General features: G+C 62.0%; 1 protein-coding gene across 1 annotated transcript; it reads right to left on the bottom strand.

The window, feature by feature from the left end:
* Nucleotides 1-5,496: 5,496 nt before the first annotated feature.
* On the bottom strand, nt 5,497-9,637 carry EFNB3 (ephrin B3). Its single transcript, XM_036077511.2, has 5 exons — nt 9,428-9,637; nt 6,998-7,290; nt 6,715-6,807; nt 6,497-6,601; nt 5,497-6,074 (listed from the first exon to the last, which is right to left on the bottom strand). Exons 1-5 carry the CDS (start codon nt 9,547-9,549, stop codon nt 5,665-5,667), a joined length of 1,023 nt encoding a protein of 340 aa, XP_035933404.1. The 5' UTR covers nt 9,550-9,637; the 3' UTR covers nt 5,497-5,664.
* Between the last annotated feature and the right edge of the window lie 1,473 nt (nt 9,638-11,110).

Here is an 11,110-nt window from a genome sequence, read left to right as displayed (position 1 = left end):
AGCCAGAGGCGAAGGTCTAGAGGCCTCAGTCCCCAGTGGGGAGCAGCAGATCTGGGGTGAGCCGGGGGCTGGACCTCTGGATCTTGGCGGGAAGCAAAGGGAGTGAGGGCTGGGGGCCGGGAGAAGGTGGCAGAGAGGACATTCACGGAGTCAGGGTCTCAGCCTGTTGTCCAGAGCATCCATCAGGGATGGAGAGGCCAGCTGGGGGGGCGTGGGGGACGGGGGGGGGGGGGTGGGAACAGGGCCTCTGTCCCAGCAGCCTCCTGCTGACTGTGCCCTGGGCCGGTCCCGTGAGAACCAGAGTAGATTCCTCTTGAGCCCTGACTCATCCCTCTTCCCCCCTTCTCCCCCAGCAGACCCCCACAGGTGATTTGTAGCTGATGCCCTCACAATGGTCGGGGCCAGGAGAGAGCCGTTCCATGACATGAAGAGCTGAGAGCTTCCAGGAGAGAAGAGAAAGAACAGAGGCGAAGAGATGGGAAGCCAAGCCCTCCCCCCACCCATCCCCATCTCACTCCCCTGGGGACCCTGGCCCAGCCCCAGTCCCCTTGGGGTGGTGGGAATCCGAGGACATTTGGCTGGGGCTGATTGATGAGGGAGGAGGCAGCCACCCCGGGCACTGAGACTGCTGTTTGCTGAGCACACAGATTGCTCCCCACTCACCAGCTGCCGCCCGCTGAGGCTGCTCAGTCTCACCACCAACAGCAGCAGCTCCAAGCACCGGAGCCGGAGGGAGCTGGTGCCTGAGTTTCTGAGGGCACGGGGGGAAGAGGGAGAACCAGGACCCCAAATGCTTCAATTCCCCATGGGAATTGGGGGGGGCCCTGGGACCTGGTCCCCTGAGAACTCCCTTCAGGACTCCACCTTCCCTGCTACCTCTCAGACATCTCTCCTCCTCCTGCCCTGCGTTCACTCCTTTCCATGCTGCCCCCAAAATTCTGAGCCTATCCCAGCCAGCCCCCTGCCTCCAAGCCACCCTGCAGCATTTCCCCCAGCCTGCCTACAGATCTTGAAACTTTCCCTGGGGGAAGGGGGGGCCCCCTGTTTGCGATTCCCCACATAGCCCCTTAGGAAGCTCCATTTTTCGTTCTAACTGAAATTCCACTTGGGATGTCGACCATTCCCTATCAGAAATTCCCACGGCAGCCCTTTGCTCTATGCCCCTTTCCTTAAAACCCCCCAACATAACCCCACATGCACACACACACGTCCACCTAATTCATGTCCTGCAAAGTGTGAGCCTCTGTGCAGCTCAGCCCCCAGGACAGCCTCTGCTGTTGGGGACTGGGGGTGGGGGTTGGGAGGGTATGTGCAGCTTTAGCCTCTGTGGTTCCCAGTTCTCTGGGCTCCCCTACTTCCTCTCCGCCTGCCCACTCTAGACCCCCTACCAGCAGCTGGGCCATGGCCCCCACAAAGCTCAGAGCATCTTCCTTGCCCTCCCAGAGCTTAAAATGTAGTTGAGGAAAACGCAACTCACGCACAACACCCTAAGGGGAGAACAGGAATACCGAGTTAGACCAACTTCCTAAATGTGGATTCTAGACCCTACGTGACTTGCCCCCCTCCAGGCTGAGGCTGCAGAAGGACAGGACACATCTGGGATGTCTGCTGGTTGCGAGGTCCTTCTCACTCTTCCCAAACATGCCAAGATCTCACCTCTGCGCTTTGCACTTGCTGTTCTCTCTGTGGGGTGTGCCCTTCCCAGAGCCTTCCTCCACATCACTCACTCAAGGTCGGAGTCAAATGTCACCTCTTCAGCGGGACCTTCCTGACCTCCTAACCTAAAGCACCTCCCTGTTACTCTCCATCCTCTTCATCCTGTTACTCCGGTTTGTTTATATCACCTGTCACTGCCAGAAATGTTATTAGGTTGTCCCCCACCCAGACATGGGCTTGGTGAAAGCAGGGACTTTGCTGCATTTACTGCATATTCCCAGGGCCCCAAACAGTACCTGGAACAAAGTACACACTTAATAGGATGTTGAGCGAATATTCGAACAACAACAACAAAAATGAATGTGTTCCTGCCCCCTCTATTCATTTCGAGGTAGCCGTTACCTGGGGGGCATGTTGGCGTGTTTGGACCCAGGAAGAGAATAGGATGGCATGTGTGGTTCTATGTGGAAGTGACCAGTTGTTTCAAATAGCTCGAGAGCTACGCATGTGGCAGGCTGCAAGTCCTGTGTTGTCCCTGCGCGCGTGCGGAGGGGGAAGAGTCCAGAGACGCCAGCGTTCCGAGGGGGTGTGTCCCAGGATGTTGTGCAGAATGTGCAGCTCCTGTCCCCAGCTGTGCATCTGTCCCCAGGTGTCTTCCTGTCTCTCAGCATGTTACGATGTCTTGGCTGCTTCGGGGAGGTGTTTGTCACCGAGACTATTTATCCCCACTTCTCTTCCCTCTCGGCGTCCCTCCACCTGCGCCTCTGGAGGTCTGTTGGGGAGGGCGGGTTGGTTCTCCCTCGGCTCCCTTGCCCCCTCACACACACAGCCCTGCCCCAGTCTCGGACCCCTCCCTTTCTCACTGGGCCCTGTTGCTGGGCTCTGGGTTGCCATAGTGACGGTTGCCAAGTCCCTGAGGCTGATAGCCAGCGATGGGGCTGTCGGCTCCATCCACGCGGGAGGCTGAGGGGGGCTTCCCATTGTGTGGAGAAGGGGATGTTGCCATGACAACCAACCCCCACTAAGGGGCAGGGACCAGCCCTTCCACCCCCCTCAAGCCTCCCCACCTCAGGCTGCCCCAGTGCGGGCTCCAAAGGACAGGAGTAAATTCCAGACAGTCCAGCACCTGGCCTCCGTTGGCAGCTCCCCTCCCAGAGCGCCCGCACCTCTCAGGCCCCAGGCGTCTTGCTTGGACAGGAGGAGGGGCAGGGGTCCCCTTGGACAGAGTGGGGCAGGAGGACCCCTTGACCTCCAGGCAGATGGGAGACAGCGGGAGGGGACCTAAAGTCAGGGGAGGGGCGGGCAGGGCAGAGGCTGTGACCCCTGCCGACTAGCTCCAGAGATGCTCCTGGCTGGCTGCTTTTGTGGTTGGAGAATGGGGCTGAGTCTAGGGGGCTGGGCACCCAGGGGTTTTTAGGGAAGAAGAGCCTGGGCTATGGCTACACAGGGAGCCACCGGGCAGGCAGCTTGATGCCCGGGTCCCTGAGTCTTCTGGGGAGTCATACCATTTCTGCCCACTCTGGTCCCCAGCAGCAAAGCTCCCCGAGTCAGAGGTGCCTTGGGCGGGGGTGGTAGGGAGTAGACTTGAACCCGGGAACATGTTTTTTCCCACTGTTTCTGACTGCGACTTGCCTTGTCTCTGGCGCTTTGGTTTAGCAACAGACACGAGTGAACACGGACTCACATACATCCCCATTGGATGTACTGGCAACTCATGCTCTGGTCTGGGTTCCTCTCTCCCTCCCCTGGAGCCAGCTGCCTCGGCCTTCTCACCCAGCCCGGAATCCTGTCCCCCTGTACTGTCCACCTCACCCCTCCAACCACCCAGCCCAGTATCCCTTCCCCCTGTATTGTCCACCTCACCCCTCCAACCACCCAACCCAGTATCCCTTCCCCAGGTACTGCCCACCTCACCCCTCCAACCCACCCAGCCCAGTATCCCTTCCCCCTGTATTGTCCACCTCACCCCTCCAACCCACCCAGCCCGGTATCCTGTCCCCCTGTATTGTCCACCTCACTCCTCCAACCACCCAGCCCAGTATCCTGTCCCCCTGTACTGTCCACCTCACCCCTCCAACCACCCAGCCCAGTATCCCTTCCCCATGTATCACCCCCCTCACCCCTCCAACCCAACCGGCTCCCCACCCTTCCCCTTGGCTCCATGTGATCCAACTCTCAGCTTGAAAGCTGTTCTACCCGTCCTCCGTCCCAACTCCCGCCCAGTCATTCTCCAGCCTTCTTGTCAACTTTTGAAGTTTTTTATTTTTTTGGTTTTTGTTGTTCAAATTTCCCTTTTACAGTAAAACTATCGAGGTGACGGCCATACCCCGCCACCTCCCCCATGGCAATATCAACTTCCTGTTCTCTGGAAGGAGCGATTAGAAAAATCAGGAAGGAGCTGGGAGCTACAGCACCAGAGAGATGACTGGACCTCTGGTCGACAAAGTAACCATCCTGGCTGGTGATTGAGGTGGCCGACGTGGTGCCCAAGGGGCAGCTCTGATCTAATGAGACTGAGCCGGGAGCAAAAGAGGCCAACACCCAATCTGTGCACTACGGGGCAGGCAGAGGTACACGCTGGTCGCTATGGAAACAGTGGCAGGGGCTAAGTACCACCGTCCACTAGACCGGTCAGTAGGCCACCATTTTGGTCACTAAGAAGGGAGCTGTGTCGAGTCTGAAGGGACGAGGAAGTGGACGATGTGATGAACAAGACAGCCCTCTGGGTTACTGGGGACAACACGCGGGTTCTTGGGATAGTCCTGTTGATTAACAGAGATCATACTGGGGTGGGGAGAGGGAAGAAGACGACACACGGGGCCTGCCACAGCTGGTGGGAGTCACCTTAGCTGTCCTAAAAGTAGCACAGGGAGTGGGGAAGGGAGGTCCCGGGAAGTGCCCCTGGAGACTAGGAGACTCCTCCTCAGTCCACCCTGTCTTCTAACGGTCAGTTCCGGCTTCCTCCTGAAACAGGAAGTTCTTCCTGCCCCCCCAACACACGCACTGCTCCACAGAGTAAGAACCATCTGCCGCCCCCACCCCGCCCCCCAAGACTAAGCCACTTGCAGTTCCAGCCAGACCACTTCCTATTTCAGAAGCGCTACTTCCTGTCCTGGATGAAGGCACTTCCAGTTCCTGCCGCACCGCTCCTGCCCCTTGGCCAGGCCACTTCTGTCCAGGCCTCCCCCGGGCCCTTCTTGTCTGCAGCAAGTCACTTCCCGTCCCAAGCGGGCCCGTTCGGCATCAGACCAAATCCACACGTGTGCCCCGACCGGGTCGGATCTTGCTCGTGGCCACTGACAAAACAGGACACTTCTTCCACGGCAGCTGTCACGACCCAACCACCCCAGATGGGCTGGAGTAAGAACGTACAGGCCTGCGGCAGGGCAGAGAAGGAGGCCCCGCTGCCCGTGCCCGGAGCTGGGGTGGAGGGCCCGAGCCTGCCCCATAAGGCCCCCATTTTTGGCAGACTGAGGGGAGCGGTTGGTGAGAGAGGTCAGAAGAGGGAGCTCAGGGGGGGAATGCTTGTGTCCCCCAACCCGGGAGATGGGAGAGGCCAAGGAGAGGAAGCCGAAAAGGTAAAAGGAGACGCAGGGAGGGGGGTGCTAGGAAAGAGGAACAGACCTAGAGACAGGAGAGAAAGAGAGAGAGAGAATACGAGAGAGAGAGAGAGAGAAGAGAAAAACAGTGAGAGGCAGAAAGGAAGAGGTGCCAACCAAAAGACAGACTGTCCCCGCCCCTAGCTCTGGGTGTGTGGGGGGCACAAGGACGGCCGGGTCACGGTCAGAAGAGGAGGCTGAGTCTCTGCGGGGGCCACGCGCGGCCAACCGAGGGCAGGAGTCTTAAGGAATCCTAAACATGGGGAAGGGGTCCACAACAGCAGGGGCACAGGAGCTGGTGGGGCGAGGGGGCCAAGGGGATGCTAGAGGTGTCCCTCCAACCGAGACTTAAACTGGAGGAGCACCCCCAAGAAGGGCTGGATCCGGGAGAGCCAGGTAGGAGAAGCCCTCATACCTTGTAGTAGATGTTGGGAGGGCTCTGGGGGGGCCCATCCTGCACGATGTACACAGGATGCCCATAGTCACCACTCACCTTCTCATAGTGGGGACAGAATGGGGGGTCTGCAGCCCCACCACCCCGTAGAGCTATCCCTAGCTCCCCAGGCTCAGCCTCCCGAGGCCCCATCCCACTTCCGCCTCCCAGGCCCAGAGACCCTCCCCTCCCGAAGGAGCCAGGACCAGGGTGGCGACTCTCCGAAGGCTTGGCCCGCCGTCTCCGCCAGCACATGGCACCCCCAGCCCCTGCCACGCCCAGCAAGAGCAGCGCCAGCCCCCCCGCTGCCCCGGCCACCGCGGGCATGCTGGGAGGGGGCAGGGGGCCTTCAGCACCCCGGGAGGTTGCATTGCTGGTGGGGTCACCTGGCAGGGAAGGGGTGAAGGAGGAAAGAGGGGGAGGGGCTGAAGGAGCCACCTGGGCATCTGGACACCCAGCCTTGGGGGTCCCCATGGGCTTCCCCAGCAGGGCCCAAGCCCCCTGGGGACCCCACCTTCCCTTCCCCCCCAAATCCCACTCAGAATCCAGGTGTGTCCAGCCCTTCAGCTCAGTGCCAAGTAGTCTTCCCTACTTCTCTGACAGCTCTGATTGAATTGGCTAATTAGTTCTAATTGAGTCTTTTCCTCATTTGGCTTCCACTCCCCTCCCACCCTCCCAACCTCTCTTCTCTTTCCTGTATCATCCTCCCCAAAACTGAAGGCGGAGGGAGAGGGTGAAGGCTGGGCAGCTGGGGTCCGAGAACAGAGGAGGTGGGGGGAAGGCAGGAGGCTGGACCCCTGGCTCCTACCTGGCATGTTCTCCTTCCCAGGCTCCAGGCTGTGGGCTGCCCCCCGGTCTCTCTCCATGGGGATTTCAGACACAGGCTTTCTGGGGGCGGCCCCTCCTCGGGGACCTGGAGATGGGGAAGACCCAAGAGAGAGGGGCTGAGACGGCAGCCCCCTGACCAATACGGGACTACCCGAACCTCCCTCAGCTCCCGGGAGGTGTGCCCCAGCCCCCACTCACTTTGTCCCACTCGGAGAAGCACCTTCATGCCTCTGGTGAGGCACACGCCTCCCTTCAAACTCTCCAGGCCTTCCCGGGTCCCATCCGACGTGGCTGGGAGAGAAGAGCCAGAGGGAGAGGCTGGCAGTCCAGAGCCGAGCCCCTACTCCGTCCCCGTTCCCGGGCCCTGACACCTCCCCGGGGAGGGGGGCGGTTGTGGGACTCAGGGGTCTCTCTGGGCTCCTCCTCTGCCCTCAGTCTCGGGGGCACCTCCCCCTGGACCCTGCCCTCTGCCCGGCAGTACCAATGATGTAGTAATCGTGGTGCGAGCGGAACTCATGGCCCCAGAGGTTAGGGCTATACTCCTGGAACTTGATGGTGAAGCGGAGATCCAGGTCCGGCCGGTCACAAGTGAGAAGCAGGTTGGGGGCAGGGGGTGCTTCACAGCGCCGGCCCTGGGCACCCCCGACCAAGTACAGCTTGTAGAACTCGTAACTGGGAGAGGAGTGGGGGCCGGGAGGCCGGGCCCGGGGGCAGAGCAGGTCGAGCCGGTCCCCGATCTGCGGGTACAGCACGTAGCCGCCCTCTGCCTGGAACCTGTCAAGAGGAGGGCGAGGTGGACGAGGACAGGTGTCAGCGGTCTGGCCCCCCAGAGCTTCGCCTCCCTCGCCGCACAGCCCTGCAGGGCAGCCTTCGACAGGGCAGGCACTGAGGACTCAGCAGCAGCAGGAAGCCAGGCTCAGAGGTCTCCAGCCCCTTGGTGTGCCCAAATGCACTCTCCAGCCCGCCCTCGCCACACGCACACTGCCATCTCTCGCTCCATCACTAGCCCCGTTGCCATGGCAACGGGATGCCAGTTACCAAGGAGCTGGCCTCTCTGGAACCACACAGCCCACCCATCCCAGGTGATTTCACTATTCCATGGCAGTCAACCATGGGGGCAGAGCCTCCCCTTCCCCCAGGCCACCACTGAATTTGAGGGATCTCAGGGCAAAGGAGGGGTGGGGGTTGGAGGGGGGGGTGCCGAGTGTGGAGGGTAATCCGGACCAGTGTCCCAAGTTAGCCAGGCAATGTGACAGGAGTTAAATGCCTGGTCTGGCAATGGCCCTCAATGAGGCCAATGGGAAGCAGGGTCTGGGGGTCAGCTGCCCCAGACATCTCCCTGCTCAGTACCCCTCCTGCCCTGGGGCTCAGACCTCCTAGGGAAAGGGCCCTATTGCTCTGGAACTGACTTTCCTAACCACAGCCTCCACAAGCCCATGCCTCCCTCTGCCCTTGACTGCAGCCCCTCCCTGTGCACGAATGGGGATGGGGTCCCAGAGCTGGGTCCCCGGGGGGAGGGGAGACGGCTGCTCAGGATCTTCCCAGACTCCCAAATGACCCACTCCCTCCCACCCCACATCCCAAAGAGCCCCCAGCACCCTACCTCCCTCTGCTCAACCCTATAATAAGCCTAACTTAGATCCTCAGGCTGCACCTGATACTCAAACCGCAGCTGGGAGTTGGTGGGTAGCAGACTGAGAAAAGATATTTCAGATTATACCCAAAGAGACATAGCAGGGAGGGAGGCTGGGAAGTCAAGAGAAGACAAACAATAATCCTAGTTCTCCTTTAACGCGCATGTAATATGTTCAAACACCTTACCTCTCTAATCCTCATAAAAGGTGTGAGGACTGAGGATACAAACTCAGAAAGGTTAAGTGACGTGCCCAAGGCCACACAGCTGAAAGCAGCAGAGCTAGGACTAAGATCTTGGATGTGGTGGGCTCCAAAGCCCACCCCCCACCCCTTCCCGTGGCCTCACACAGCCTCCCCCAGGGAAGTGGGAAGTTTGCAAAACACAGAACTCTTTTGCTAGTGGGGAGAGGGCTCTGCATGGAGGCCAGGGACCTGGATGACCTCCCAAGGGTTCCGTCCTACCCAGTGTGACTTGAAGTTTCATGTGAGCCCTGGCCTTTTTTCAGAGCAAAGCAAGCATGCCAGGGAGGGAACAGAGGGTCTGATGGAAGAGTTTGCAGCAAAGATGGGGGAGGGGGCAAGGGAGTCCTCGGGACTCTAGATGCAAGAGAGAAAGGGGCTCCAGGTTTCTTCCAGAAAAAAAAAAAAAAAGTCTCCACGCCAGGAAGGCAGGAATATCTTCTGCTTGGGAACTCCATCGGCCAAGGGCTCACTGACCCTCTGGCTGTGGGCAAGAATTAGGGGACAGACGGTGTGGAGAGTCCAGAAGCCTTGGGTGAGATGTCCCCAGAGCCCCCACGCGGAGCCCCCTTCCCTCCCCTCGTCTACACAAAGTCCTTTCTGGGGAGGGAGGCACCCTGCCCTTCCCCTCTGCGCTCAGCGGCACCTACTCAGCGGCTCTCCCGAGAGCTGACATTAACCAGGCTCCCTCCAAGCCCAGCCCCCGACAGGACACAGGTCCCTCACAAACCCAAATAACCACTCCACCACCCTCCCGGCGGCTACCCAGGAACTTTCTCGGATCCTTGCCCCTGTGGGGTCCTTCCAACTCCCGACACATGGTTGTCGCCACCCACATCCAGCTCTGTCTGTCTGCGACCCAGGAGTCTGGCTCCCAAGATCACCTCTGTGTCGTTACCCGTCAGCTCGCATCAGAGCACTAGCACCCCTCCCTCCGGCCTCCTCCCAGCTCCGAGAACCAGCCCCCCCAAATCCCCAAAGCGCCCCTACTGCCTGCCCGAAGGGTGTGGGGTCTCCCCAGCCCGGGGCCACTCACCTCTTATTCGCCGAATTCCAGTAGACAGGCTCCAGGCTGAGCCCAGACACCAGCCCCAAAACGCCGAGCAGCAGCAGGGCCCCGACTCGCACGCCCCCCGGCCCAGAACGGGGGGCCCCCATGACCCCGCCAAGGCCTGGGGGGCGGGGCACCAACTCCCCCAAAGTCGCTCGCCCCCTGCGGTGACTGCCTCGGCGGCCCCGGCTGCTCGGCCCCGACCACCCTGGCGGCGGCCGCCCCCCGCTCCCACGCGGACCCGCTTCCTGCTCTGCCCGCGCCCCTGCCGCGGAGCGCTCAGCCCGCTAGAGCCCTTCCAGGGGCCGCCTGCGGGCGCCCTACGCCCCCGGCCCGCGCTCCGGCACCCGGGGATCGCAGGGCCGGCCTAAGTGGGGGACTGGGGCAGCCGGGGGCCGGGCGGGGGCGGCATGGGGCGCCGGCCGAGGGAGCGAGGGAGGGGCGCGAGCCGGAGCCCCAGCCTCGCCGGGATTGAGGGCAGCGGGCTCGGGGAGGAAACCAGTGCCGAGCCCGGGAGGGGGGAGTTAAAGGAGTGGCGGGGAGGGGGAGAGGATGGCGGAGGGAAAAGCCGGAGCTGGAGCCGGCGTCGGAACGGGCGGCGGAGCCCGCAGCCCACGCCCCCCGCACCTCCCTCACCTCGCGCCCCTCCCGCGCGCCCCGCCACCGCCCCCCGCGCCCCCTTTGTCCCCGCCCCACCCCACCCCACCCCACCCCACCCACCCCGCCGCCGCCCCGGCGCGTCTGCCCTCCGGCCCGCGGGCCGCCCGAGCGGCTGGAACCTTCCGCGCCCAAATCCAGAAAGGCGCTCGCCCTCGCCGCCCGGAGGAGCCCAGCCCCTCTCGCTCCCGCAGCCTCCTCCCCCCGCCCCCCACCCCGGCCCGAAACGCCGCCGCGGCTCCCGGCAGGTCTGGAGAGAATAGTAATAACCTTGAAGGCTCCGCACTTTACAAAGTGGGCTGAGTTGGTCGTCACGACTACCTGTGTGAAGTGGGAGGGGCAGAGCCACCGGGCCCCCATTGTGGGGATGAAGAAACTGAGGCTCGGGCTGGAGGGGGGCGGGGTGCCGAGACGGGCCCAAGGTCACACGGGGAGTGGGCGGCACAGGCGGACGCCCGGCCCGGGTCGCCGCACTCCTCCTCCTCCTGGGCCCTCTCCCCGTTACCTGGGGCTGGGTGCGAGGTAAGAGTTCGGGGGGTAAACCGGGGCCCTCGCTGCCTGGCGGCGGGGAGAACCGGGGCCGGGGGGGAGGAAAGGGAGTACCTACAGCCCCAAACCCACATCAGCCGGAAGGGCTGTTTCCAATTATCCTGGGGGAAGGGAGGAGGATTTGCCTTTTCGGGTGTAAGAACCCTCGCTTTCAGCACCTCTGGGCAGAGGTGACATTCCTCGCCCCGCTCAGCCGTCGCAGGCCTCCAGGCCCCTGGCTCTGCAGAATGGCGAGGTCCCACGTCAGATCCCCTGCCGCGGGCTCTTAGGAGCCCCCTTCTCGGTGTTTGGCGAGGTTGGGGGTGGGGAGCAGCCCCTGCTTGCAACCACACAGCCTCCCCCCACCCCCAAAGCGAGCAGATAAACGGAGACACAGGCCCGGTGACAGCTGCCGCCTGAGCCGCTCCCGCCCCGGTCCCGCACCTAGAACGGGACGTCTGTGCTTCTCGGCACCCCTGCCCT

Source organism: Halichoerus grypus, chromosome 2, assembly GCF_964656455.1.
Source record: "Halichoerus grypus chromosome 2, mHalGry1.hap1.1, whole genome shotgun sequence".
Lineage (NCBI taxonomy): Eukaryota > Metazoa > Chordata > Mammalia > Carnivora > Phocidae > Halichoerus > Halichoerus grypus.
This window is presented reverse-complemented; position numbering and strand designations above follow the sequence as displayed.